Source organism: Rattus norvegicus, chromosome 3 (genome assembly GCF_036323735.1).
Source record: "Rattus norvegicus strain BN/NHsdMcwi chromosome 3, GRCr8, whole genome shotgun sequence".
Taxonomy (NCBI): domain Eukaryota; kingdom Metazoa; phylum Chordata; class Mammalia; order Rodentia; family Muridae; genus Rattus; species Rattus norvegicus.
In genome coordinates, this window is record NC_086021.1 from 157,557,310 (window position 1) to 157,583,537 (window position 26,228).

General features: G+C 36.7%; 1 protein-coding gene across 1 annotated transcript; it reads right to left on the reverse strand.

Moving 5' to 3' along the window:
- Positions 1–21,941: 21,941 nt before the first annotated feature.
- On the reverse strand, positions 21,942–25,821 carry Cst2l (cystatin 2 like). Its single transcript, XM_063285209.1, has 3 exons — positions 25,585–25,821; positions 22,831–22,920; positions 21,942–22,061 (listed from the first exon to the last, which is right to left on the reverse strand). Exons 1-3 carry the CDS (start codon positions 25,819–25,821, stop codon positions 21,942–21,944), a joined length of 447 nt encoding a protein of 148 aa, XP_063141279.1.
- Between the last annotated feature and the right edge of the window lie 407 nt (positions 25,822–26,228).

The following is a 26,228-nucleotide window of genomic DNA, read 5'->3' on the forward strand; positions in this document are numbered from 1 at the left end:
CTTAGGTTCCCTTTTCTTCAAATGCATGTGCAGAGCAGGCAGTCAAGGCTGGTACACTAGTTAAAATACATAGTACCTTCAGTATATTATCACTGTGTATATTGTCATCAACATCATATTGCTCTCCTCTTCACCAGAATTGTAAATTCTGAAGTTGATCAATGGGCTGATAATTCCATCTTCTAATTTGATCCGTTACACCGAGGCTGTCTCTGTATTATATAATAAAAATTATAGTGTATCCTGAATTTAATCTTGGGTCATTATGTACCTAAACAACAATCACAATAATAACTATGATGAGAATAACAACAAAGTGCTCTCAGTTTCTATATTCAGAACGTGTGTACAAGGAACTTTCTGAAATCAAGTGTTCCAAGAATAATTTTTTTTGATATTGACTGATGTTCCAGATACTCATGTTCTGATTTATGGTTACTATTGCTATGGAGAATGAACTAGATCAAAAGAAACTTGAGGAAAAAAGGCTTAATTTGATACTTTGACAGTATCATCAACCATTGTTAGAAAAGCAGAACAGAAACACAAACAGTAAAGGTACCTGGATACAAGAGGTGATGAATAGGCTATGGAGAAGTGATGGTTTCTAACTGTCATCCAATGAGTTGCTTAGTGTGCTTCTTATAGAATCCATGATCCTGCAGTTGTGGGCACATCCTCAAAGGGATAGTTCTTTTTTCTCTTCATGCTGTTATAAACAAAACATCCTGTAAATTTCATTTAGGCTGATCTTATTAAAGAGATATTTTCCTGTATTGAGGCTTCCCACTCACTAATAACATTAATATGTTCCAAGTTTCAATAAAATTAACCAGCACATATATTGCTTTTTCAATTTTACCATTTTAATGTGTATTTATCACAACAACCTTCTCTTTTGTGTACATTGTATGTATGTAGCTATATTTTATGAATTCTCCAATGAGTTTGCAATAGTCTTTTCCCTATCATTAAAGTTATTTTCTGCTTCAGATACATCTTCTCTAACACAGAAGTAGTATTTTCTTTATGGTATTTTTGTTTTTTGACTATGTAATCTTCATTAAACATGGCTATTTCATCACACTCAGTTGAGTGTCTCTCAAATCCACTTTTCTGTTTATAACACTTGCCCTTCCAAATTTATCATACTATTATTTTATACACCACTCTGCACTTCATGTTAATATCTGCAAACCTAAGTCATACAATTTTGAATTCCTCTGTGTAGGAGAATAGACTGTGTTCTGTCTTCTGTCACAGCCAAACTTCTCTATCTTCACAGTCTGATTTTTCTCATGTGTCTTAAGTTGTTTGGATTCTAGTTTGGGGTCTTTACCACAGATTTAATACGAGCTTTCTTTTAAACTTCCAGATGGTAATCTACTGTACATGTCTAATCTTTTATTCAATTTAGCTTCAAGTCAGAAGATAGAAAGAGAAGATGAATATCCCTCTTCTGGTCATGTGGTTCCTTACACAAGCAATCTCCATCTGATCAAAATTACCCAGCTAAGTTAAATATCATATTATAAATGACTGCAGCCATATAACATGTAAGGTGTCACAGTTGTCCTTTTTCAATACATTTTATGTATTTTAGGAGTTTGCTACAACTGGGCTAATACTCCCCCACAAATGTATATGAGTGAAGTCTGGAGACTTCAGAGAGATTCACTACCATCCAAAGCATTTTATTCAATAGAAGAGAAGGTAGAATGAACTGCTGTTTGTGTATTTCTGGAGACCAATTGTTGCAAAATGGCTTCAGTACAAAGCCAAGTTGAAGGCATCCAGAAATAGCAGAGCTCCGCTATGAAAATTTTCTTGGTTTGTTCAGACATGGTGTTGAAGCTTCAATAAACAGAGGAATTAACATACTTAGCAAGCAAAAGGAGCTACTCTTTTTAATGCTGAGCAAGGCTAGATATAGGGTTTAAGTGTTCCCGTCTTCTCTTTTCTCTTTACTATTTCTTCTAGCCATCATCCTCAAATCTCTGTCCACACCAAAACTACCCTTCATCTCAGGTTACCCTCTAAAGGAACATACCGCATCTTCAGCTTCCTCAGATCTGACACTTCCTGCTTGTCCAGGATTTCTTCTTGCTTGCCATTTTCAGGTCTTTTTACTTGGCATTAGTCTTTAGCTTGTAAAAGAGTGATTGGATATACCTCAATGTTTTTTCTTCTTATTTACCTTTTTCTTCATTTAGACCAAACACTGATAACATACTGGGTATTTCAAGTTGGATACTGAACATAGTAGAGAAGATATTCTAAGTATGGCAGCCATATATAGCAATAATAGAAGACAACCTAGAGTACTGTCAAAAAGAAGCACTGGATAGAGCAGCTGGATTTAATTCATTGGACATTTACTTTCTAAATAGCATTTTCTATTTCTATAAATGCTTAGTTTCATCTTATATTTCACTTTTGTATCACCAAAGAACTTAGAAAAAGTTTTTACCTTCATTAAAAATATAATTTGTCCTTACTTTCTTGATGGTTCTGCAAATTTCACATAAGGAAAGATGAAGGTGTATGTTTTAAAACAGTGTGTTACCATGATAACCATGTCAGTTTATGTTGACTTGTGTTGTATATTTTGTTACAAAAAATTTTATAACCCTGGCACAAAGTTGAATCAATGTAGTTCAGTAGCCCTATAACCAAATCTGTTTACCACCAAACATACTGTTGAGCACAACAATCGAAAAATATTTAAGAAATTTTTATAAAGGCTTTGAGGGCTAGGAATCAGCTTCATTCCTTCAATTATTTTTGCTTCATTATTATATTTCTTCCTTTTGAAAGATAAATTTTATTTTTGCTGTTGCATTTTTGAGGTTAATGAATTTGGTTCCTACTCATTTAAATGTGTCATGTTCCCCATCTCTTTTTTCATGTAGTATTGTCAAAGCCCCAACTAAACCTTTTAAACTTTCATTTGGGTCTCTCTGGTTATACAGATCCTCATGTAAAACATTTTACAATGAAAATTTAATTTGTTCTCCTACTTGTCTTCATTATAATTGATTTTCAGGCAAAGTGTGAGGAAAGACACCTCAGAATATTCCCAGTTTCAGGTCATACACCACCTTCAATGTAATAATGTTTATCAGGCTATCTTGTTTAATGCAATTAAACAACCCATGTTGGAAGTTCCATGATTTTGGTCACACTAATTGTTTTATTGTGCCCCTCTAAGGTCGTCTTGCATCATAGATCCTGTTCCAAGTTGGTATAGTTCTGCAGAGACTTAATTAAGATACAGGATTTATCTATTATGGGAAAGTTAATTTCTGGAGTGCAAAAATCCTGCTTAGAGAAATTTAGGTAATATACAAATTACAGTCATCAGTGTCTATGTTCTTTATAGGGAAGAATATTTGGCTAATATTAGTAAGCAATTGAGTTACTTGATTTGTGTATATGCTCAAATTAATGTACTTGATAAACAATTATGGCAGAGACACAGCCATTGTTTAATCTACTGTTCTAGGCAAATGGATTGATCTAGAAAATATCATCCTGAGTGAGGTAACCCAATCACAAAATAACACACATTTTATGCACTTACTGATAAGTGGGTATTAGCTCAAAAGATTGAATTAACCAAGATACAATTCATGGACCACATGAAGCTTAAGGAGAAGGATGACCAAAGGGTGGATGCTTCAGTTCTTCTTGGAAAGTAGAACAAAAATATTCATAGGAGGAGATATGGACTCAAAATTTGGAGCAGAACCTACGCTACCTGGGGATTTAGCCCATATACATACAGCCACCAATCCCAGATAATATTGCTGATGCCAGGAAGAGCATGCTGACAGGAGCCTGATGTAGCAATCTCCTGAGAGGCTCTACCAGAACATGACAAGTACAGAGGTGAATGCTAGCAGCAAAACATTGAACTGAGAATGGGGTCCTCATTGGAGGAGTTAGAGAAATAATTGAAGGAGCTGAAAGGTCATGTAACCCCATAAGAAAAACACCAAAACAGAGCTCCCCGGGACTAAATCACTACCCCAAAAGTACCAAGAGTACATGGACACATCCATGACTCCAGCTGTGTATGCAACAGGTGATTGCCTTGTTTGGTAAAAATGTGAGGAAAAGCACCTGGTCCTTCAAAAGTTGGACCCTCTCCTCAGTGTAGGTTCAAGCCAGGTTGGGGAGGTAGGAAGAGTTGTATGGTTGGGGAGGGGGAATACCCTCATAAAAGAAGGCTGAGGGATGATCGGATAGGTGGTATATGGACAGGAAATCAAGAAAGAGGATAACATTTGAAATGAAGTGAAAAAATCCAAACCCTTCCTCAAATTTCTTGAGCACATGGTAGTGCTGGCTGACATTTTTGTCCTTTTAGAAAATAAAAGCATTAGACAGGCTTAAAAATATATCTGGACATCTGCAATAGAATTTCAGATCCACAGAGATATTAGAGATGATCCAGCATCTTCAAGTTTATATATAGAAACTATGACCCTGGAGACTGAAGATGAACTATGCTTATTGAAACGTGTTGCAGAATCAGAAGGGAGATTGCAAAATTGGGAAGCAAGAGCATCAATGTTGAAAACTACCCACATTTTATAAATGTGAAATATTAAGAAATTGCAGCGACTCTACAGTAGATTGTGACATATCTAAAGTTCACTAATCTGTTTCTAAAATTAAGTTTATTCATCTGGAAAAATGGAGATGATAAGAAGCTTTCCAGTCAGCCTGAAGATACAAGTATTATGTATTACTATACCTTAAAAATAGATTTGTTGCTATTTTCACTTACTAGCAGAGGTTTTTAAGACCATTGATTTTGCTCTTTCTTACAGATTATGATGTCCAAGTGCACTATTTGTGCTCTTACATTCCTTTAGTTAACAAACCCCTGCTTCTTGCCATTACCCTTGAATGGTGTCCTTATGAAGACTATGTAGATCCTTAAGCTATAGTATGAGCCTCAACGCTGAACTTGATATGCTACAAGCAAACCACAGCAAAGAATTAAGGAAACCCCACAGTCTACGGCTTTGGATTTGAGAGGCAGAGTTTATGAATATAGAAAAGTCTTCTAGAGAAAGAATTGAAGGAGCTTAAGGGGTTTGCTACCCCAGAAGAAAAATACCAACCAACCACAACTCTCAGGGACTAATCCACCACCCAAAGAGTACACATGTATAGACCCATTGCTCCAGCTGCATATGTATCAGAGGATGACCTTTTTGGGCACAAATGGGAGAGCCCTTGGTTTTGCCAAGTCTGGACTCCCCAATGTAAGGGAATGTCAGGTTGGGCTTGCGGGAAGAGTTGGTTCATTGGGGAGATAATACCCTCATAGAAGAAGTGGGAGTGGTTATGTATTGGGATGGGAGTTCATGTACAGGAAACTGGGAAAGGGGATAACATTTGAAATGTAAAAATATCCTATAGAAGGAGTTTGATGCTTCAAAACAAAAAAAATTATTAAAAAAGAAAAGACTTCTAGAAAGCTCTGTAACAATAGGAAAAAAAAGGCCAGATGCATTCCATCAGGACAGGACCAGTTTTTCATACACTTTTACGGGAAGATGGTTGCATTGCTCTTGATAGAAAAGCATCTTTTCTTACAAGTGACATTTGAAAATGCCAATAATGCATCTCAGGTTGCTATATGAGCCATTATAAAAACAAAGTATTTCTGAATTTATTTATTTGTATTCAGATATCATACCATCATCTTTGAAAACACTGGCCATTCCCCTGTCATTTCAAGGATTTGTTTATCAATAAATATTGCAAATGCATCAGGGGTAATGTGTGTGTGTGTGTGTCTGTGTGTGTGTGTGTTTCTGTGTATTTCCCTTGTTTTTTTATGGTATGGAATTGCTTATTTCCTGTGTTTACTTGAATCTCTGAGTCAAGGAAGAAATAAAGAAATAAAGACTTTCTAGAATTCAGTAAAAATGTAGGCACAACATACTCATTTTTATGGGGCATAGTAATAGCAGTACTAAGAGCAAAGTTCATAAAATTATGTCCCTCCTTTAATGAATTATCCTCCTTAGTCAGTACTTTTTAAATTTTATTTTTCTTGGATAATTTATGTATTACCATTTAAAATGTTGTACCCCTTCCCACTCACTCTACTTCTATGTAGTTGCCCCCATTCCTAGCACCCAATTTTCTGTGTGGTTTTGTTTGTGAATAGATATTGTTGTCTTTGTCTTTGTCTTTGTCTTTTAATATCTCATCTTCTGAATATACGGTGATTGTGAGTTTGACTGGATGTAGTAGTCTAGGTGGGATCTTTTTTTTTTTCTTTTTTAAGAGGATGCAAGATATCTGACCAGGATCTTTTATCTTTTAGAGTCTCTGTTGATAAAATAACTATAAATAATATAGGTCTTCTTTTTGATGCCACCTTATCATAATCTCTCATTGCTTTTAATATTCTTTCTTTATTCTGCAGATGTTTTTATGTATTGATTATTATGTAGCAGGAGGATTTTCTTTTCTGGTCTAGTTTAATTGGTGGACAATAAACTTTTTGTTTGTTTCTGGGATCTTTTTCTTTACTTTGAGACAATTTTCTTCCTTGCTGAAAATATTTTGTGTGCCTTGGAGCTGGAATGATACACTTCTGCCAAATCCTTTTATTCTTCTGTTAGGTCTTTTTGTGATATTCAGATTTCCTGCATGTTTTGAGTATGGAAATTTTAGATTTACCTTTTTTGACTAATGTATAGATTTTTTTCTATTGTATCTTCTATGTCTGAATATCTCTTTTCCAGTTCAATTACTATATTCGTGATGCTTGTATCTCTTCTTCTTATTCACTTCCCTAGGACTTTCATCTGTAGGATTCACCCAATTTTTGTTTTCCTTTTGCTTCTATGTCTATTTTCACGTCATGACCTATTTTATTTATTGCTTCATCTTTTATTGCATTTTCCTATATATATTTAAGGGATTTGTGTCCTTCTTCTTTAAAGACCTTTAAAATTTTTAATTGTAGTTTCCTTTATTTCTTTAAGTGATTCATGCATCTACTCTTAAGAGGCATATATCATCTTTGTTAGATTGTATTTAACATCATTTTTTTGAATTTCAGTTGTGTTAGTTTATTCAGGGCTGCTGTAGTAGAATTGCTTTGCAAGAAGTTGTTATATTCCATAGCTCTTATTGATTTTGCTGTTCTCAGGGCCTTTAGCCATTCAGATGGTCTTTTTTTCTTTCTTTTTTCTTTTTTTTTTTTCGGAGCTGGGGACCGAACCCAGGGCCTTGCGCTTGCTAGGCAAGCGCTCTACCACTGAGCTAAATCCCCATCCCCCAGATGGTCTTTTTTTCTTTAATGTTCCTGTTGTAGTTGGTATTGGGAAGAGACTTAGCCTCAGTAGTCCATATGTGGCAGGCCTTGATTGGGCATCCTTATAATGCAATTCCTAAGTAGTATGTTTCTATGGTTCAGGTTCTGCAGGTCTGATGAAGGTGGTCAGAAGGATGGTCAAAAAATGAATGTCCTACCTGGAAGACAGACTGCTCAGGACATCTGAGGATGCACCAGATGACTCACAGAGAAAGGGAAATAGGTGAGGGAAGAAAAGCTCTCATGAATGGTTCATGCTCCCAGGTCTGATAAATGTGGAGTGGTGATAGGAGGAACAAGGGGGTCTACTTGGGACAGCAGACTGCTGAAGGAAGCTTGGAGTGTACCACAGAACTCACAGAGCAGGGGAGATGGGTGTCAGAAGTAAAGATAATATGCATTATTCAGAATCACATGTTTGAGAAATATGGGGTGAGATATGGCTGAAGAATGAATGTCCCTCTGGGATAGCAGAGTGCTCATGGGAAATTTGGCTTGGTGTAAAGTTCTCCATGAGTAAAGATTATGAGTGGGGCAAAGAAAGTTTTCCTGTATGCTTCATCAAACACAGGCCTGATGAAATTTGCTGGAGAGAGATCTGAGTTCCAGAAAGTATAGCAGACTACAGAGGATGGATTGTATATTAATTTAATAATGACAGAAATGTCATAGAAATAGCAGGAATCAAGTCAGTAAATGACATTTCTTGATCCTTGTCAGTAAAAGCTCATTCTTCACAGCCCACATTAAATGGTAAAACTGTTTCAGGAAGATAACTTGCTAGCATTTATCCTCTCCTAGTTGGTACCTGACAGTTTAACTTCCCTGGTAGTATAGATTATACTTAAGAGGTTATATTGAGTAGGGTCTGAATTTCTTTTGCTTCACATTCTTATATTTCTCACAAGTACCAATTTGTTTGCACAGTTGCATTAAATCTTTTCTTTTGATATAATATGGGCTCATGAATGGGTGTTGACATTTGTCAATGGTTTTTCAGCCTCTAATGAGATGATCATGTGGAGGGTTTTATTTTATTTGTCTGTTTTTTGAGTTTGTTTATATCATGGATTATATTGATGGATTTCTATATATTGAACCATTCTTTCATCTCTGCGAAGAAGTCTACTTGACCATGGTGAATGGTCATTGTGATGTGTTCTTGGTTTTGGTTTGTGAGAATTTTGTTGAGTATTTTTGCATCAATATTCATGAGGTAAATTGGATAGAAGTTCTTTTTCTTTATAGGGTATTTGTGTGGTTTAGGCATGAGTGTAATTGTGTCTTCATAGAACAAATTGTTTAAAGTTCCTTCTATTACTTTTGTTGTGGAATACTTCGAGGAGTATTGGTGTTAGGTCTTCTTTGAAGGTCTGATAGAATTCTGTACTAAATTCATCTGTTCCTGGGCTTTTATTGGCTGGAAGAATTTGCCCCCCATTTTTATTAAATTGGGTATTTCTTATTTACTTTTGAATTGTTATTGTTTTCCAGGTTTCCTGTCCATCAGCCCCTCCCCTTCCCCTTCCCTTTCTCTATTGGTGTTCCCCTCACCATGCACCCCCATTACTGCCCACAGAAGTCCCATACACTGGAGGTCCAACCTTGGAGGACCAAGGGCTTTCACTGGTGTCCCAACAAGTCTATTCACTGATAGAGCCCAGGGTCAGTCCATGTATAGTCTTTGGGTAGTGGTTAATCCCTGGAAGCTCTGGTTGTTCACATTGTTGTTCTTATGGGGTCACAAGCCCCTTTAGCTCTTTCAGTCTTTTCTCTAATTCCTCCAATGGGGATCCTGTTCTCAGTTCGGTGGTTTGCTGCTTGCATTGGCCTCTGTATTTGATATGTGCTGACTATTTCTCTCAGGATTGACCTGTATCCAGTTCCTGTCAGCATGCACTTCTTAGCTTCATCCATCTTGTCTAGTTTTGGTTAATATATATAATGTGGGCCACATGTGGCACAGGTTTGAATGGCAGTTCCTTCAGTTTCTGCTCTAAACTTTGCTTAGTCTCTGCTCTAAACTTTGCCTGGTTGGCTGACTTTTAATGACTGCTTCTAATTCTTCAGGCGCTATGGGACTCTTTATATGATTCATCTGATCCTGATGTAACATTGGTACCTGGTATCTGTCTAGAAAATCCTTTATCTCCTCCAGATTCTGCAATTTTGTTTCGGACAGGCTTTTTAGTAGGGTCTGTAAGATTTTTTAATTTCTTCAGGTTTTGTTGTCATGTTGGCCTTTTAATTTTTGCTTTCTGATTTTGTTAATATGGATACTGTCTCTGTGTTCTCTATGGCTAAGTGTTGACCTACACTCTTGATTTTCTCACAGAATCATCTCCTGGTTTGGGGGATTCTTTGTATAGTTCTTTTTTGTTTTTGTTTGTTTGAGTTCAGCCCTGAATTTGATAATTTCTTGCCTGCTAATTCTCTTTGGTGTATTTGCTTCTTTTTATTTTTTTCTATAGCTTTTAGGGGTTTGGACAAGCTCCTAATGTATGCTCTGTCCTGTTTCTTTTTGGAGGCACTCAGAGATATGTGTTTTCCTCTCAGCACTGCTTTCATTGTGTCCTATAAGTTTTGGTATGTTGTGCCTTATTTTCATTAAATTCTAAACAGTCTGCAATTTTTTATTATTTCTTCCCTGCCCAAGTTATCATTTAGTAGGGTTTTTTTTAATTTCCATGTGTATGTGGGCTCTCTCTTATGTCTTTTTCATTGTTGTTATTGAAGGTCAGCCTTAATCCAGGCTGATTTTTCATGATACATGGGATTACTCAATCTTCTTGTATCTATTGAGGGCTGTTTGTGACTGATTATATGGTCAATTTTGGAGAAGGTCTCATGAGCTGCTTAGAAGAAGTTATGTTCTCTTGTTTTAGGATGAAATGCTTATAAATATCTGTTAAACCCATTTGGTTGTAAATCCGATAATTTCATTGTGCTCTGTTTAGTTTCTGTGTTTATGATCTGTCCATTCATGATAGTGGGATATTGAAGTCTCCCATTATTATTCAGTTTGGTGCAATATATGCTTTGAGCTTTAGTAAAGTTTCTTTTATGATTGTGGGTTTCTTCCCTTGCATTTGGAGCACAGATTTTCAGAACTGACAGTTCATCTTGGTAGATTTTCACTTGATTAGTACGAAGTGTCCTTTCTTACCTTTTTTGATATATTTTGGTTGAATGTTGATTTTTTTTTTGCTATTTGAATGAATACTCCAGCTTGCTTCAAACCTTAGTTTGGAAATTTTTTCTCAGCCTTTTACTCTTAGGTAGTTTCTGTCTTTGTCACTGATGTGTATTTCATCTGTGCAGCCAAATTTGGGTCCTCTCTATCCATCTCATCTGTTAGTCTATGTCTTTTTATTGAGGAATTGAATCCTTTGATACTGAAATATATTAGGGACAAATGATTGTTTTTTCGTGCTATTTTTGTTGTTAGAGTTGGAATTATGTTTGTATAGGTATCTTCTTTAAGTTACTTGCAATTAGATTACTTTTGTGCTCTCTCAAGCATGTAGTTTCTTTCCTTGGGTTGTAGTTTTCCATCTATTATCTTTTTTTGGATGGGTTTGTGAAAAGATGCTATGTAAATTTGGTTTTGTCATAAAATACCTTGATTTCTCCATATACGTTAATTGTGATTTTTGCTGAGTATAGTAGCCTAGGCTGGCATTTCTGTTCTCTTAGTGTCCATATGATATCTTCCCCTGATCTTCTTGCATTCAGAATCTCTGGGGAGAAGTCTGGTGTAATTCTGATAGAACTACTTTATGTGTTGTTTCACATTTTCCCCTTTGTGCTTTTAATATTCTTTGTTTTGTGCATTTGGTATTTTGATTATTATGTTTGAGAAGGAGTTTCTTTTCTGGTCCAGTCTATTTGAAATTCTGTAGGCTTCTTCTATGTTCATGGTCATCTCTTTCCTTAGGTTAGGTAAGTTTTCTTCTATAATTTTGGTGAAGGTGTTAATTATAAATTTAAGTTTGGAATCTTTGCTCTCTTCTATACCTATTACCATTTCGTGTGGTCTTCTTATTGTTTCCTGGGTTTCCTGAGGTTTCAGGTAAGGAGTATTTTAATTTTTGTATTTTCTTTTACTACTGTGTCAATGGTTTTTATGGTATCTTTTGCCACTGTGATTCTCTTCTCTATGTATTGCATTCTGTTGGTAATGCGTGCAGTTATGACTCCTGATCTCTTTCCTAGGTTTTCTATCTCCATGACTGTCTCCCATTGTGATTGCTTTATTGTTTTTATTTCCAGTTTTAAATCCTGTTTTATTTTGTTGAATTCCTTCACCTGTTTGGTTTAGTGGTTTTAAATCCAAATCTTGCTTTTCCATGTGATGGTGTATCTAGGACGTGCTGTACTGGGAGAACTTTGTTTTTATGATGCCAAGTAGCCTTGGTTTCTATTGCTTATATTCTTCTACTTTGCCACCTGATTTTCTCTAGTTCTACCTGCCCTTGCTCTCTCTGACAAGAGACTGTCACTTCTCTTATTTTGGTTGTGTCAGAACTCATCAGCATCCAGCTGTCTCTGTGATACCTGTGATTCTGGGATCCTGTAATCCCGAGACCTTTTGTATCAGAGCTACTGATGATCAAGCGTTCTTAGGGTGTTGCAGTGGTGGGTGCAGAGCCAGAGCCCTGAATTTGCTCCAGGCACAGTTGCAAGCTGTGGTGAACTGGTGATTTGGCTGGGCAGTTGTTCATGTTTGCATGGTTCCTGTGGTGTTCCCAGTTATGGGGGTTGTTCAGAAAGCTGTTGTGGCCTCAGTTGTGATCTTGAGAGTGTCAGAGCTACAGTGTTTCTAGTTGTGTCTTGTCTCCTGGGAGTCAAGCTTCCTCTGTGATCCTGTGATCCTGGGCATTTCAGAGCAGCTGTGAGTCAAGCCTCTTCAGGGTTTTTTGGGACTGTGATCCTTGGCCTTTTAGAGCACATGGGAGTGGAGCTTCCTCGGGATATTGTGGGAGAGGGTGCAAGCCTGTGCTCAAGGTCTGTTCAGTGCCGTAATTCAGACTAGAATGAACCTGTGCCACTGACTGCGTAAGAGCTCCTGCCTCCCTCAATCTTGGGGTACCTAAATACTCTGGGTGTTGGACCAGTTGTTATAGCCTCCTTACCTGAGATCCCGGACATGTTAGAGCACCTGTATTTTGAATTTCCTCTGGGTGTTGTGAAACTGGGTGTGAAGCCAGCGCCCAAGGTTTGCACAGAGCCCTGTATCCTTTATTAAATATAGCATTATTAGACCGCCTATAATGAGAGGTTAAGTTGAGATTACTAGACACATGTAATTCATCTTTATTTAAAAAAAAGGAGAAGGGAAAGTGTTGAGAGCCAGCATAATCCAAGGAGGTTTTTCATATCCCAATGTATGGATAAGAAACATAGTTCCTTTTTAAAACCAGAAATATGTTTGGCAAAAGTAGTTATGGTCAGGTAACAGGTCTTTTGAAAACCTATGCCTGTACATCTTGATAACCCAACTGTCCTTACCCTAAAGTTCTAAACAAACCAGTTTCAAAAGGGAATTTTCCCACACTGCAAACATGCCCTGTTCTACTTGTGCAACGTTGATTGTTTAGTCTCATCTTATTGTGTCATGCTTTTCTATTTATTTACTTTTATTTACCTCTAAATGAATCAATCTAACAAGCTACCAGTCTATCTATCTACCTAAACATCTATCATCTATCATGTACTTATCTAATGCTGTGCTTCATAATAAATTTACTTGGTGTAAGGTATCAGATGGTGCAAGATTTTCTGCCATTAATTTTTTTATCTACATGTTCTTTCCACATCGCTCTTTCATGTTAGTTATTACCTCTGAAGAATGACCTTCTGGCCAAAGTCAAACATAGTTAATGTGTGCTTATTTACTTATTCATTTATATATTTATCTTTTTATTCATTTTTAATTTTATTAGATATATTTCTTTACTAATATTTCAAACGTTATTCTTCTCCTCCTCAGTTTCCTCTCCATAAGCCTCCATCCCCTCCCATTCCCCTCACCCACATCAGTTTTCCCCCTATACATCCCTCTTATTGCCACTCCCATATTCCCCTGCACTGGGGATCTAACCTTGGCAGGATCAAGCGTGTTCCCTTCCACTGGTGCACAACAATGCTATTCTCTGCTACATATGCATTTGGAGCCCTGGGTCAATCCATGTATAGTATCTCAGTAGTGGTTTAGTCCCTGGAAGATCTGGTTGGTTGACACTGTTGTTTTTATGGGGTTGTAAGCTCCTTCAAGTATTTCAATACTTCCTCTAATTACCCCCAAGGAAGATCACTTCTAAGTTTGGGGGTTGGTTGCTACCATTGATCTCTGTATTGGACATGTTCTGGATATATCTGTCTGAAGAGATCTATATCCAGTCCTTTCAGCATGCATTTTCTAGCTTCATCATTCTTATCTAGTTTTGGTGTCTGTATATATATGGGCCACATGTGGGTCGGGATCTGAATGGCGATTCCTTTTTTCGCTGCCCTAAACTTTGCTTCCTAACCCCTCCTATGGATTTTACCACTTTTAAGAAACACTCGTAGCATCCTCCTTTTGGTTATCCTTCTTCTTGAGCTTCCTGTTGTCTGTGGATTGCATCTTGTGCTAGTCAAGCAATTTGGCTAATATTCCCATATCAATGAATGCATAACAAGTGTTTTTTTCTATGATTGAGTAAACTCACTCAGGAAGATACTTTCTAGTTCATTCTATCTGTGCATGGATTTCAAGAAGTCATTGTATTGGATAGTTGAGTAGTATACCATTGCGTAGATGTACCACATTTTTTGAATCCATTCATCTCTTGAAGGGCATCTGGGTGCTTTCCATCTTCTGGCTATTATAAATAAGTCTATAGAGATTAATCACAATAATCCCTGAAAGAATTCCAGGAAAACACAACCAAACAGGTGAAGGAGTTAAAAATAAAATAGAAGCAATAAAGAAAGCACAAAGGGAGACAACCCTAGAAATGGAAAACCAAAGGAAGAGACAAGGAGTCATAGATACAAGCTTTACCAACAGAATAGAAGAGATAAAGGAGAGAATATCATGAGCAGAAGATTCCATAGAAATCATCGACACAATGGTCAAAGATGATGGAAAATGGAAAAAGCTACTAGTCCAAAACACACAGGAAATCCAGGACTCAATGAGAAGATCAAACCTAAGGATAATAGGTATAGAGGAGAGTGAAGACTCTCAGCTCAAAGGACCACTAAATATCTTCAACAAAATCATAGAAGAAAACTTCCCAAACCTAAAGAAAGAGATGCCCTTAAACATACAGGAAGCCTTCAGACCTCCAAATAGATTGGACGGGAAAAGAAACTCCTCCCATCACATAATAGTCAAAACACCAAATAGACAAAATAAAGAAAGAATATTAAAAGCAATAAGGGAAAATGGTCAAGTAACATATAAAGGCAGATCTATCAGAATCACACCAGACTTCTCACCAGAGACTATGAAGGCCAGAAGATCCTGGACAGATGTCATACAGACCCTAAGAGAACACAAATGCCATCCCAGGTTACTGTGTCCTGCAAAACTCTCAATTAACATAGATGGAGAAACCAAGATATTCCATGACAAAACCAAATTTAAACAATCTTTCCACAAATCCAGCACTACAAAGATAGTAAATGGTAAAGCCCAACATAAGGAGGCAAGCTAAACCCTAGAAAATTCAAGAAACTAATCATCTTGGCAACAAAACAAAGAGAAGAAAAGCACACAAACATAATCTCACATCCAAATATGAATATAACAGGAAGCAACAATCACTATTCCTTAACATCTCTCAACAACAATAGTCTCAACTCTCCAATAAAAAGAAACAGATTAAAAAACTGGATATGCAATGAGGACCCTGCATTCTGCTGCCTCCAGGAAACACACCTCAGAGACAAAGACAGATACTACCTCAGAATGAAAGGCTGGAAAACAACTTTCCAAGCAAATGGTCGGAAGAAGCAAGCTGAAGTAGACATTCTAATATCGAATAAAATCGATTTTCAACTATAAGTCACCAAAAAAGTTAATGAAGGACACTTCAAGTTCATCAAAGGAAAAATCCATCAATGTGAACTCTTAATCCTAAATACCTATGCTCCAAATACAAGGGAACCTACATACATAAAAGAAACCTTACTAAAGCACAAAACACACATTGCACCTCAAGCAATAATAGTAGGAGATTTCAAAACCCTACTCTTCTCAATGGACAGATCTTGGAAATATGAATTACACAGAGACATAGTCGAACTAAGAGAAGTCATGAACTAAATGGACTTAGCATATATTTACATAACATTTTATCCTAAAGCAAAAGGATATACATTCTTCTCACAACCTCATGGTACTTTCTCCAAAATTGACCATGTAATTGGTCATAAAACAGGCCTCAACAGATACAAAGAGATGGAAATAATACCATGCGTCCTACCAGACCAGCATGGGCTAAAGCTAGTCTTCATTAAAAATAAAGGATGAACCGCCACATATACATGGAAGGTGAACAATGCTCTACTAAATGATAACCTGGTCAAGGAAGAAATAAAAAAAGAAATTAAAGACTTCTTAGAATTTAATAAAAATGAAGGTACAACATACCCAAACTTATGGGACACAATGAAAGCTGTGCTAAGAGGTAAACTCATAGCTCTGAGTGCCTGCAAAAAGAAACAGGAGAGAGCATATGTCAGCAGCTTGACAGCACACCTAAAAGCTATAGAACAAAAAAGAAACAAATACACCCAGTAGGAGTAGAAGGCAGGAAATAATCAAACTCAGAGCTGAAATCAACCAACTAGAAAGAAAAATGACCATAGAAAGAATCAACAAACCAAAAGTTGGTTCTTTGAGAAAATCAACAAGATAGATAAACCCTTATCCAGACTAATGAGAGGACACAGAGAGTGTGTACAAATTAACAATATCAGAAATGAAAAGGGAGACATAACTACAAAATCAGAGGAAATTCAAAAAAATCATCAGATCCTACTACAAAAGCCTATATTCAACAAAACTTGAAAATCTGCAGGAAATGGACAATTTCCTAGACATATATCAGGTACCGAGGTTAAATCAGGAACACATAAACCATTTAAACAACCCCATAACTCCTAACGAAATCGAAGCAGTCCTTAAAGGTCTCCCAACCAAAAAGATCACAGGTCCAGATGGTTTACTGCAGAATTCTATCAGACCTCATAGAAGACCTCATAACAATACTATCCAAACTATTCCACAAAATTGAAACAGATGGAGCACTACCGAATTCCTTCTATGACGCCACAATTAATGTTATACCTAAACCACGCAAAGACCCAAAAAAGTAAGAGAACCTCAGACCAATTTCCCTTATGAATATCTATGCAAAAATACTCAATAAAATTCTGGCAAACTGAATGCAAGAGCCCATCAAAACAATCATCCACCATGATCAAGTAGGCTTTATCCCAGGCATGCAGGGATGATTTAATATATGGAAAAACGTCAACGTGATCCATTATATAAAGAAACTGAAAGAAAAAAACCACATGATCATTTCATCAGATGCTGAGAAAGCATTTGACAAAATTCATCACCCCTTTATGATAAAGGTCCTGGAAATAATAGGAATTCAAGACTCATAACTAAACATAGTAAAAGCCATATACAGCAAACCAGTCGCTAAAATTAAACTAAATGTAGAGAAACTTGAAGCAATCCCACTAAAATCAGGGAGTAGTCAAGGCTGCCCACTCTCTCCCTACTTATTCAATATAGTTCTTGAAGTTCTAGCCAGAGCCATCAGACAACAATAGGAGATCAAGGGGATACATATTGGAAAAGAAGAAGTCAAAATATCACTATTTGCAGATGACATGATAGCATATTTATGTGATCCCAAAAGTTCCACCAGAGAACTACTAAAGCTGATAAACAACTTCAGCCAAGTGTCTGGGTATAAAATTAACTCAAATAAATCAGTAGCATTCCTCTACATAAAAGAGAAACAAGACGAGAAAGAAAGTAGGTAACCAACATCATTCATAATAGTCCCAAATAATGTAAAATATCTCGGTCTTACTTTAAGCCAGCAAGTAAAATATCTGTACATTAAGAACTTCAAGCCTCTGAAAAAAGAAATTGGATTATACCTCAGAAGATGGAAAGATCTCCCATGCTCATGGATTGGCAGGATTAATATACTAAAAATGGACATTTTACTAAAAGCGATCTAAAGATTCATTGTAATACCCATCAAAATACCAGCCCAATTCTTTGAAGAGTTAGACAGAGAAATTTGAAAATTCATCTGGAATAACAAGAAGACCCAGGATAGCTAAAACTATCCTCAAAAATAAAAGGACTTCTGGGGGAATCACTATATCTGAACTCAAGCAGTATTACAGAGCAATAGTGATCAAAACTGCATGGTATTGGTATTGAGACAGACAGATAGACCAGTGGACTAGAAGTGAAGACCGAGAAATGAACCCACACACCTATGGTCACTTGAATTTTGACAAAGGAACCAAAACCATCTAATGGAAAAAAGATAGCATTTTAAGAAATGAGTACTGGTTCAACTTGAGGTCAGTATGTAGAAGAATGCAGATCGATCCATGAGAATCATCCTGTCCATAGCTTAAGTCCAAGTGGATCAAGGACCTCTGCATCAACCAGATACACTCAAAGTAATAGAAGAAAAGTGTGGAAGCATCTCGAAGACATGGGCACTGGAGAAATTTTCCTGAACAATACACCAATGGCTTATGCTCTAAGATCAAGAATCGACAAATGAGATCTCATAAAACTGCAAAGCTTCTGTAAGGCAAAGGACACTGTGGTCAGGACAAAATGACAACCAACAGATTGGGAAAGGTCTTTACCAATCTTAGAACTGAGAGAGGGCTTATATCCAAAATATACAAAGAACTCAAGAAGTTAGACTTCAGGGAGAAAAATAACCCTATTAAAAATGGGGTTCAGTGGTAAAAAAGAATTCACAGCTGAAGAATGTCAAATGGCTGATAAACAGGTAAAGAAATGTTAAACATCTTTAGGTACAAGGGAAAGGCAAATCAAAACAACCCTGAGATTTCACCTCACACCAGTGAGAATGGCTAAGATCAAAAACTCTCGTGACAACAAATGCTGGCTAGGATGTGGAGAAAGAGGAATACTCGTCCATTTTCGGTGGGATTGCAGACTGGTACAACCACCATGAGCTCTAGGCAGGTCTCTGTGGATAGCCAGTGGAGAGAAAGTGGGTTCCTACCTGTGAGCTTAGGTGGAAGAGCCCTTCTGGCAGTCCAGCACTCTGCCAGCATGTTTTGGATCCAAAGGCTGTGGACAGTCTCATCACTGGGTACAGACAGAGCTATACACAGATGTTTATATATTTCAAACACGTTGGATTGTATGATTTTACTTTAGATATCCATATGGGTACAGAATATAAATTTTCCCTCCAGTATCCTCAGATCATGTATAATTCTTAAAATTTAAAAATAGAATCAGCATGCATATTTATATATAACACATCTGTGATATGCACTGTATGGGAAAGACCATCTAGCACATTAGTTCTGTGCATACACCTGTTGAGATTTTTCTCCCAGAGAACACTAGTTTTACATTATCCTATCCAGAAGAGAGATTATTCTTTTTCTCTAAAGGTTTAAAACAACAGATCTGATACAAAGTCGACCCTGTGAGGGATTCTCTGTGATTCCTTGAGCTATAAATAGATGGATAGTAACAATGGGCTGGCTGGGATGTTGTGAATGTTAGTCAACCACATAAGTTAGTTAGATGTAATTGTAACTTTGCTGTTCTAACTACAGTGCATGTCTTCCTTGAGATAGAAGATTATCTACTATATTTTGATCTTTTTATATAGAAAGTCAGAATCTTCATTCATACAGAAGGAACTACGTGTGTCTGTGAAATGTGGACATTATCACAGAGAATACAGCATACTTGACACAGACTTGTTGATAAGAGCCTCACGGTACTTTGCATTTGATTCCATCTACCCACATTGCAGTTGTTCTCAGACAACAACTCAAGATGAATGGCAGTACTTTTATTGAGCAAAGCATAGGTTTGTCATGGCAGGCTTACAATGGTTCATTTCAAAGAAGTGTGTGAAATGTAAAAGCAAGACAATTGTTCACGTGTACATAACTGGACTACATGTCTCTGTGACTCCTGGCATCCATACTGAAGTGTGATTCCATATTAGATTTCCAGAACTAGGATTAATGTCTGCAAGTGGTGGGTAACAGCCCAGTCAGTCTTAGAGTCTCATTTGGTATAACAATTGAATCTTACATGATGTATATTTTGCTCAATATAATCAGGATACAGTTCAAAGTAGCATATTTCTCTCTAAAAATGGAAAGAAATATAGATCATTAGGGATCTTAAAAAATGGAATATAGTCATCCTGATAACTGAAGTGGAAATGGTAACCATGTAAATGGCACACGGGTCATTTCAGTGTCCTTGGGTCCCTGGATATTCAGCATAACTCTTCAGTGGACAATGATCATTGCCCCAATTGTTTATAGTCCACAAGATTTTATGTGCACAATCAAGAACTCATGAGATCCTGAATCCTTATACACAGTGCAGGAGTCCACAGGGTCAGGGCCCATCTAGTTCTCGACATTGATAAGTCATTAAGTGTGGCACATGGAAAAATCAAAGAATAGAATATTGATGTGAAAATAGGTGATACAAATATTTGAGAAAATAAGTGCTGCTAACCCAGTATGTAGTATCACAGGAACCCAATGTGTAAGACACCATCTGGTGGGAGAAGCAGGATTTCAGCAAGAGTGATTAAATCAGGAAGATGTGTCAGATCTTTTATGTGCATGGGGCCAACCACGTAGGTTGCTGGCAAGCAAGTACATTTTCGGGAGATGGCCCACCATTTTTCATAGCTATGATTGGTGTGCTCTGAATGGCATAGGTCCATCCCAAAATAGCTTCTCACTTCTGATATTGCTTTCCTGCCACTAATACTACTTAATAATTTCTGGGTATCATCTCACAATATTGAACACAGATTATTCAAATCAATATGAAGTCGTGCTTTTACATAATAGTGCTGTTTAGATGAAATAATGACTATAGAATTCTTGATTTGATTCAATAATTTAAGAAAGAAATTTAAGGAGATGGTTTTTGTTGTTTTCCCAGAAAAATGTAATAAAGTTAAAATCAAGAATAGAGGATGCACCTCCTCATAGTAAAATTAATTAATTATAATGAATGAAACTAACTTTAAAAATTGAAGTAAGAAGAGAAGGAAATTTGGGACATACTTTAGATCAATGAAAGACATTAATTGTAGGTAATATCCATTGCTGATGTTACCAATGTGCACTGTAATTTAGCAAGGCCATGTGAAACTGTTGTTTTAAACTTATAGTGAATTTATAGAGTGAAATACTACTTTGAACTGACTATCTACAACCTTCTGTAACTCCTTTCTTTGAAATTTTATCTGTGAGGCAAATTCTTAAATACCTTTTGTCCAAAAAGCTATAAAATGCTGTAAGAAAAATAAAGAGTAGTGTGTAGCTGTCATTTTATCTTCTCTATTCATAAAATGTTTATGTATTTAGAGTGTATATATGTATATCTGTCTGTCTGTTTGTGTGTATGTACATACATATGTATGCTTAATAATTTCTATTATTAACATGTATGTCTATATGCTGACATGTGCACATTTGAAGTTGAATGGTTGGCATCAGCCAAATGCGTACATGTGTGTGTGTGTTTGTGTTTGTGTGTGTGTGTGTGTGTGTGTATGCTTGTGTGTGTGTGTTTGTGTGTGTGTGCGGGGGTGTGTGTGTATATGTGTGTGTGTATGCTTGACATTATTTTTGCTCTTTTTCTTTTTTTCTGACTCACAAACTTTAATGAATTCGTAAGCTATTAACTGTCTATCAAGAGATTCCCCAAGTAAAAGCACCCAAGTAACTAAGTTTCTCTTCCCAATACTCTCCTAAAAGCAGGAATCAAAAGTCAGAAACCATTAGCTTCTGGAACCAGAACAGTAAGAGATAGTTAATGGCCAGAGATCATGAACCATTTGTCTTCTTATAACCACCCCTCATCAGTACCTTAATGATGGGATGGGACCTTTACAAGTACACACTGCAAATGAGGGTGACGTTGGGAGTAAAAGACTCTCCTCTGACAAGCAACCATCTCCACAACTCTTTATAGTCTGTCAATGAGCAAAAATTCAATCCTACCCTTTGTAGTAAAGTTCCAAGTAAATGGAGAATATTGTTATGAAATCTTCCTCCTCTTCTGTGCACAGTGCTACTTTTGAGGAATGGAGGCACTCAACAAGTGTATCTGTTTTATTTATTGATAATCTCCACTTTCTCTCTTCAAATGTTTGCACATGATCTTTTCCTGTGCACTTAATTTATACTACCTTGCCAAAAGCATAAAACACTAGTACAAAACCCTTCTCAGATATTATATATTGGTCCTAATTTTCACAAGATTCTTTCAACAAGAGGAGTCACTTAGTGTTCATACCTTCAGCTGTTCTGTTTGTTCTTCGAAGGGACAGTTGACCAGTTTAGATAGGAGCTTCCTGCATCTGACACTTCCAGGCAATGTTATATAGTACATTTTTTCTCCAGGAGTCCGCTTTAGAAAAGGAACAGGATTAATAGCATCAGTTCTCATTGGTAAGTTTCTCTTTTCAGTAACCTTTTGTAACTAAAATAATTAGTTTATCATTTGTTTTAGCATTCTTTAGCTTCATGGATCATTCCTCACACAACAAATAACTCATCTTTGTAGAAATTGATGCTCAAACTACTGGTTCTTTGACTTATGGCCATTTTTTATGAGTTGTCTTTTGCTGTTGAAGAAGAAAGATACAGGACAAAAGAGAAAAAATAAATTCCATTCAATGTAGTTAGGAATGAAAGGATTATATCTGAGAGTTATGGTGCTGCCAGAAATTACTCTATACATATGGAAAAGTTTAAGTGGCAGCCATGGTTGCCTTTGTCCTGTTTGGGGCTCTTTTCTTTCATGGTCACATGGAAAGCTGCTGAAGCTCAGGTTAACTAATTATCATCTCCAAAGGAAGTCCTTGAAAAGGGTCCTCTAGTCCAGAGAGGAACACCAACTTACAAAAGGTTTTCTGCTCAGTATGAAGAGTTTAATGGCAAACACTTCAACATTTAAGTTTATGATTTGTGCGCATATCCTTACTCTAATACACAAGTTCATGTATATTCATCCCCAGGTCTAGCCCTTCATAAATAACTACATTTCTACATATTTCCCTCCAATACACACATTTTTTCAAAATATCCATATATCTATACAAATGCATGACCATAGTACCTCTGCCACCCTGCCCAACTTGTCAGGAAACAAGGCATTACCAAATACGCACTCTTACGTAATAGGATTCCCTCTCGAAATTACATTTGTAGAAGTCAATCTCAATCCTTCTACATTTGGTTTTAACCACTTCAATTTCACCAAATCCCTATGAAGAAAAGAACACAATTGTTGTGTGGTTCTGTATTTTCATTTACATGTATGCTTTAATTTACTTTTGTAGCTAACACTTTTATTTTGGATCCATGTCAATATGATTGCCATCGGAACACACACACACACAAACTACTTCCAACAGGATGATTTTCAGAACCTTTTTTTTTGTACATCTTTATAAAATAGAAGGAATGGGACACCCAAGGTGAAGGCTGGGACTAACATGTTTCAATATTGTTAGTAAGGTAGAATCAGCCTGTAAGAGAAACCATAAGGACAGGTAAGAACCATTACCAGTACATGATCTGCTCTGAGAAGAAGGGAAGGCTTTAGAATGCAGCATGAAGTGAATGATCCTATTGATTTTGGGATAAGAGGTAGTCACACTTTGTAACTCTAAAAAGGTTTCAGGCTGGTTTTGTCACCTAATGATCACCATTAGTAGCTACATTTAACACAGAGCATCGGTTTCATTTGTTTTCCTACTTTACTTCCTTCAGTGGACAACAGAATTTGGAATGCTTCACACAAGGGGAAAATTTTAGGTCAAATAAATAGAGCCTGTGAGTGTCTCAATTCTAAATTTGATCACTGATGCTAACATATCTCTCGGCATTTTAGTCACTTGCTTGTGCAGGTAACAAATAGGAACTTATATATTCATTGCAGAGGGAATCTCAGATATATTTCCTGGAGGATAACAAGCTGAAATATAGAATTTGTCCTTTGAAACCATGATTAAGGACAATTGTCCCTCGAGTATCCTTTGTCTACAATTTGACTCAGATACACACTGAAAAATAGGTATCTTTGTTATATGTTTGGATTGCACATTTTGCTTTTTTTAGTTTTATAATTTTAATATTTACTCAGGTTTTGGAAAGTGGTGTATTTGTGCCTTGACTAACAAATCTACTGACAGTTGTATGTTGCAGGGGTTGACACTAAATTGCTGAACGATGTAGCATACAAGGTGTTCATACTTCATAGTTGGTGACTAGTTCCATGGAACATAGGTCCTAATGTATTATTTTTTTTTCAAAATTAGGACTCTAGTTCCTTAGTGGTGCTCCAAGAACATTCCAAGGTCACTGTGAAAAAGGATATAGAATCTCCAGGTTAATTTGTTAATACAAGTCTACAAATTCCGTGCTGGTAATTGCTCAGATGAATTTACCTGAACTTTAGAGGTCTCCACACAAATCGAAATTTGGCTCATTCTGCATGGTGAATTGGTAAGAAGGACACATATGCACGTTTGGAAATATACCCTTAAATTCTTTTTCTGTAGGTTCTCACTTAGCACATTTAACATCTAGGAAGTCTATGGCATCACTGAGTGATACCATTTTTTTTTTGTTGTTTTTTGCCACTGTCAACCAATTTTTTTGGATAACAGCATCTTCATCCGGCATGGAATAAATGATCGTTTTTTACTGTGGGATGGAATCTTTCTCAACATACATATTAGAAAACCACCTCAAGTTGTGTACATAAAGCACAGCTGAACAGGGAATGTGGGAGCCATAGTCTGCCCTAGGTGTATATGTCAGTGGTCATCTACAAGAAGGAAATAAGTGGGATATTATCAGAGCAAGTTCTATGACTCTTCATTTTCCTGATAGGAATATTTACCATATAGAAAGTCCCATTGTGTGCTGAAGTACACAAATTGTTATTATCAAGAGACTCAGAAAAACATATTGACATAAACACACATACCAGGAGCCCCTTGCACTAAATGACAGTGAGAAGGATGAAGCAAACATGACTACATGTAACAGTGGACAGAAGCGAGGCAGGATCAACAAGGATGCTATGAACCCATAATCAGTAGTATGAGGGAAACTTCATTTCCCATAATAATACTTAGAATTATGCTGTCTAGAGATTGTAGTAAGGAACGATGCAATTAATAAAGCTGAAATACCAATTTTTTTCCCATATCCCCATCGACATAAAAAGATATTTATGTAACCAAAGGCATCTATGACCTCCATATATACACTGACATACTTGCCCCAAACAATACACACGTACAGACACACACACACATACACACACACACACACGTACAGACACACACACACACATACACACACACACACACACACACACACACACAAACAGAAGTACTTGAAAGAGTTTGAAAAATTCCTTCTTCAATAATAAATGTTCGTGTGTCTGTTTGTCCTATTTTATGGCCTTTCATTTAACAGTGTACATTGGCATCTGGTATTAAATGTCATTTAGACAAATTAGAGGATACTTTATGCTAACTGTGAAATAGAACCGCATCGGTTCCTATTTACTATCAGCAAATTTAAACATTATAAGATGCAGAGCTCCCACTGTATACTAGTACTTTTCGTTGTGCAGCATTTCTGGTATGTGTGTGGATACTATCTGTTAGGAGTCCTTTGAATTCAGGTATAAATAATGAAATTCTGTGGATACACTTTAGTAATAAGAATGCGTTATTTCATTTGTACTGTGATGAGACCTTCCTTTTGCCATCTGTTTCAGAAAATTAATATTGTATATTGGAGATATACAAGCATGGTTACAGAAAAGATTGTAGTAATAGACTAAAAAAATGGTTAGTGCTACACATGGACTTATCAACAGTGTCTCTCACTCTGGTAGAAGTACTTACCCATGTGATCATGGTGAATGACTGATTTTTTATGTTGCTGAGATATGGGTCATCACTGTACTTGTTGTAAAGATATTTGAACACATCATATACATCATTCAGCTTGTTTTTTTCCATGAAGTTTCTCGCAAACATTTCAATACGTTCACAGATTCTTTTTGCAGTTACATCGCTGAAGTTCAGACACAGGACAAAGTTGGCCAGTAAAAACTGTGTGCCACATAGGGTTTTGCACATTTTCTTCTCTGATATGGAAGGGGAACTTCAGAGGAGAAGAGGTTTCAAGATGCCTGGGCAGGAAGCACACATCTTTTACCTTAAATGATGAACCTCCTATTTAGCCACACCTTCCGAATGCAATCCTCTTTTGTTTACCTCACTATTCTGATTCTTGCCAACTTCAAGCCCTTAAGTACACTAGTTACCTCACCCATACCCATTTAGGATTTCTGCCACTTGTCTGGCTTCTCAGCTTAGACCTTCCTATCACTAGACCTTGCTCTCCTCCTCTGCTTTCCAATATTGAATTCTTTTGTTTTTCTGAGTGGTAAAACTTTTATTGGCCCTGAAAATCAAAGTAGAAATTCAATTCTTATTTTCCTCAGAACATTCTAAATGGCACTTTTGAGTTACCTCTATCATCA

Bases quoted from the DNA above. Each gene is read 5' to 3' on its own strand.
- Cst2l (XM_063285209.1), bottom strand. From the start codon at position 25,821: ATGTGCAAAACCCTATGTGGCACACAGTTTTTACTGGCCAACTTTGTC. The intron at 22,921-25,584 runs GTAAGTACTTCT...TTTTCTTCATAG, and splicing joins CATTCACCATGATCACATGG to GGATTTGGTGAAATTGAAGT. The intron at 22,062-22,830 runs GTAAGAGTGCGT...CCTTTTCTAAAG, and splicing joins TCGAGAGGGAATCCTATTAC to CGGACTCCTGGAGAAAAAAT.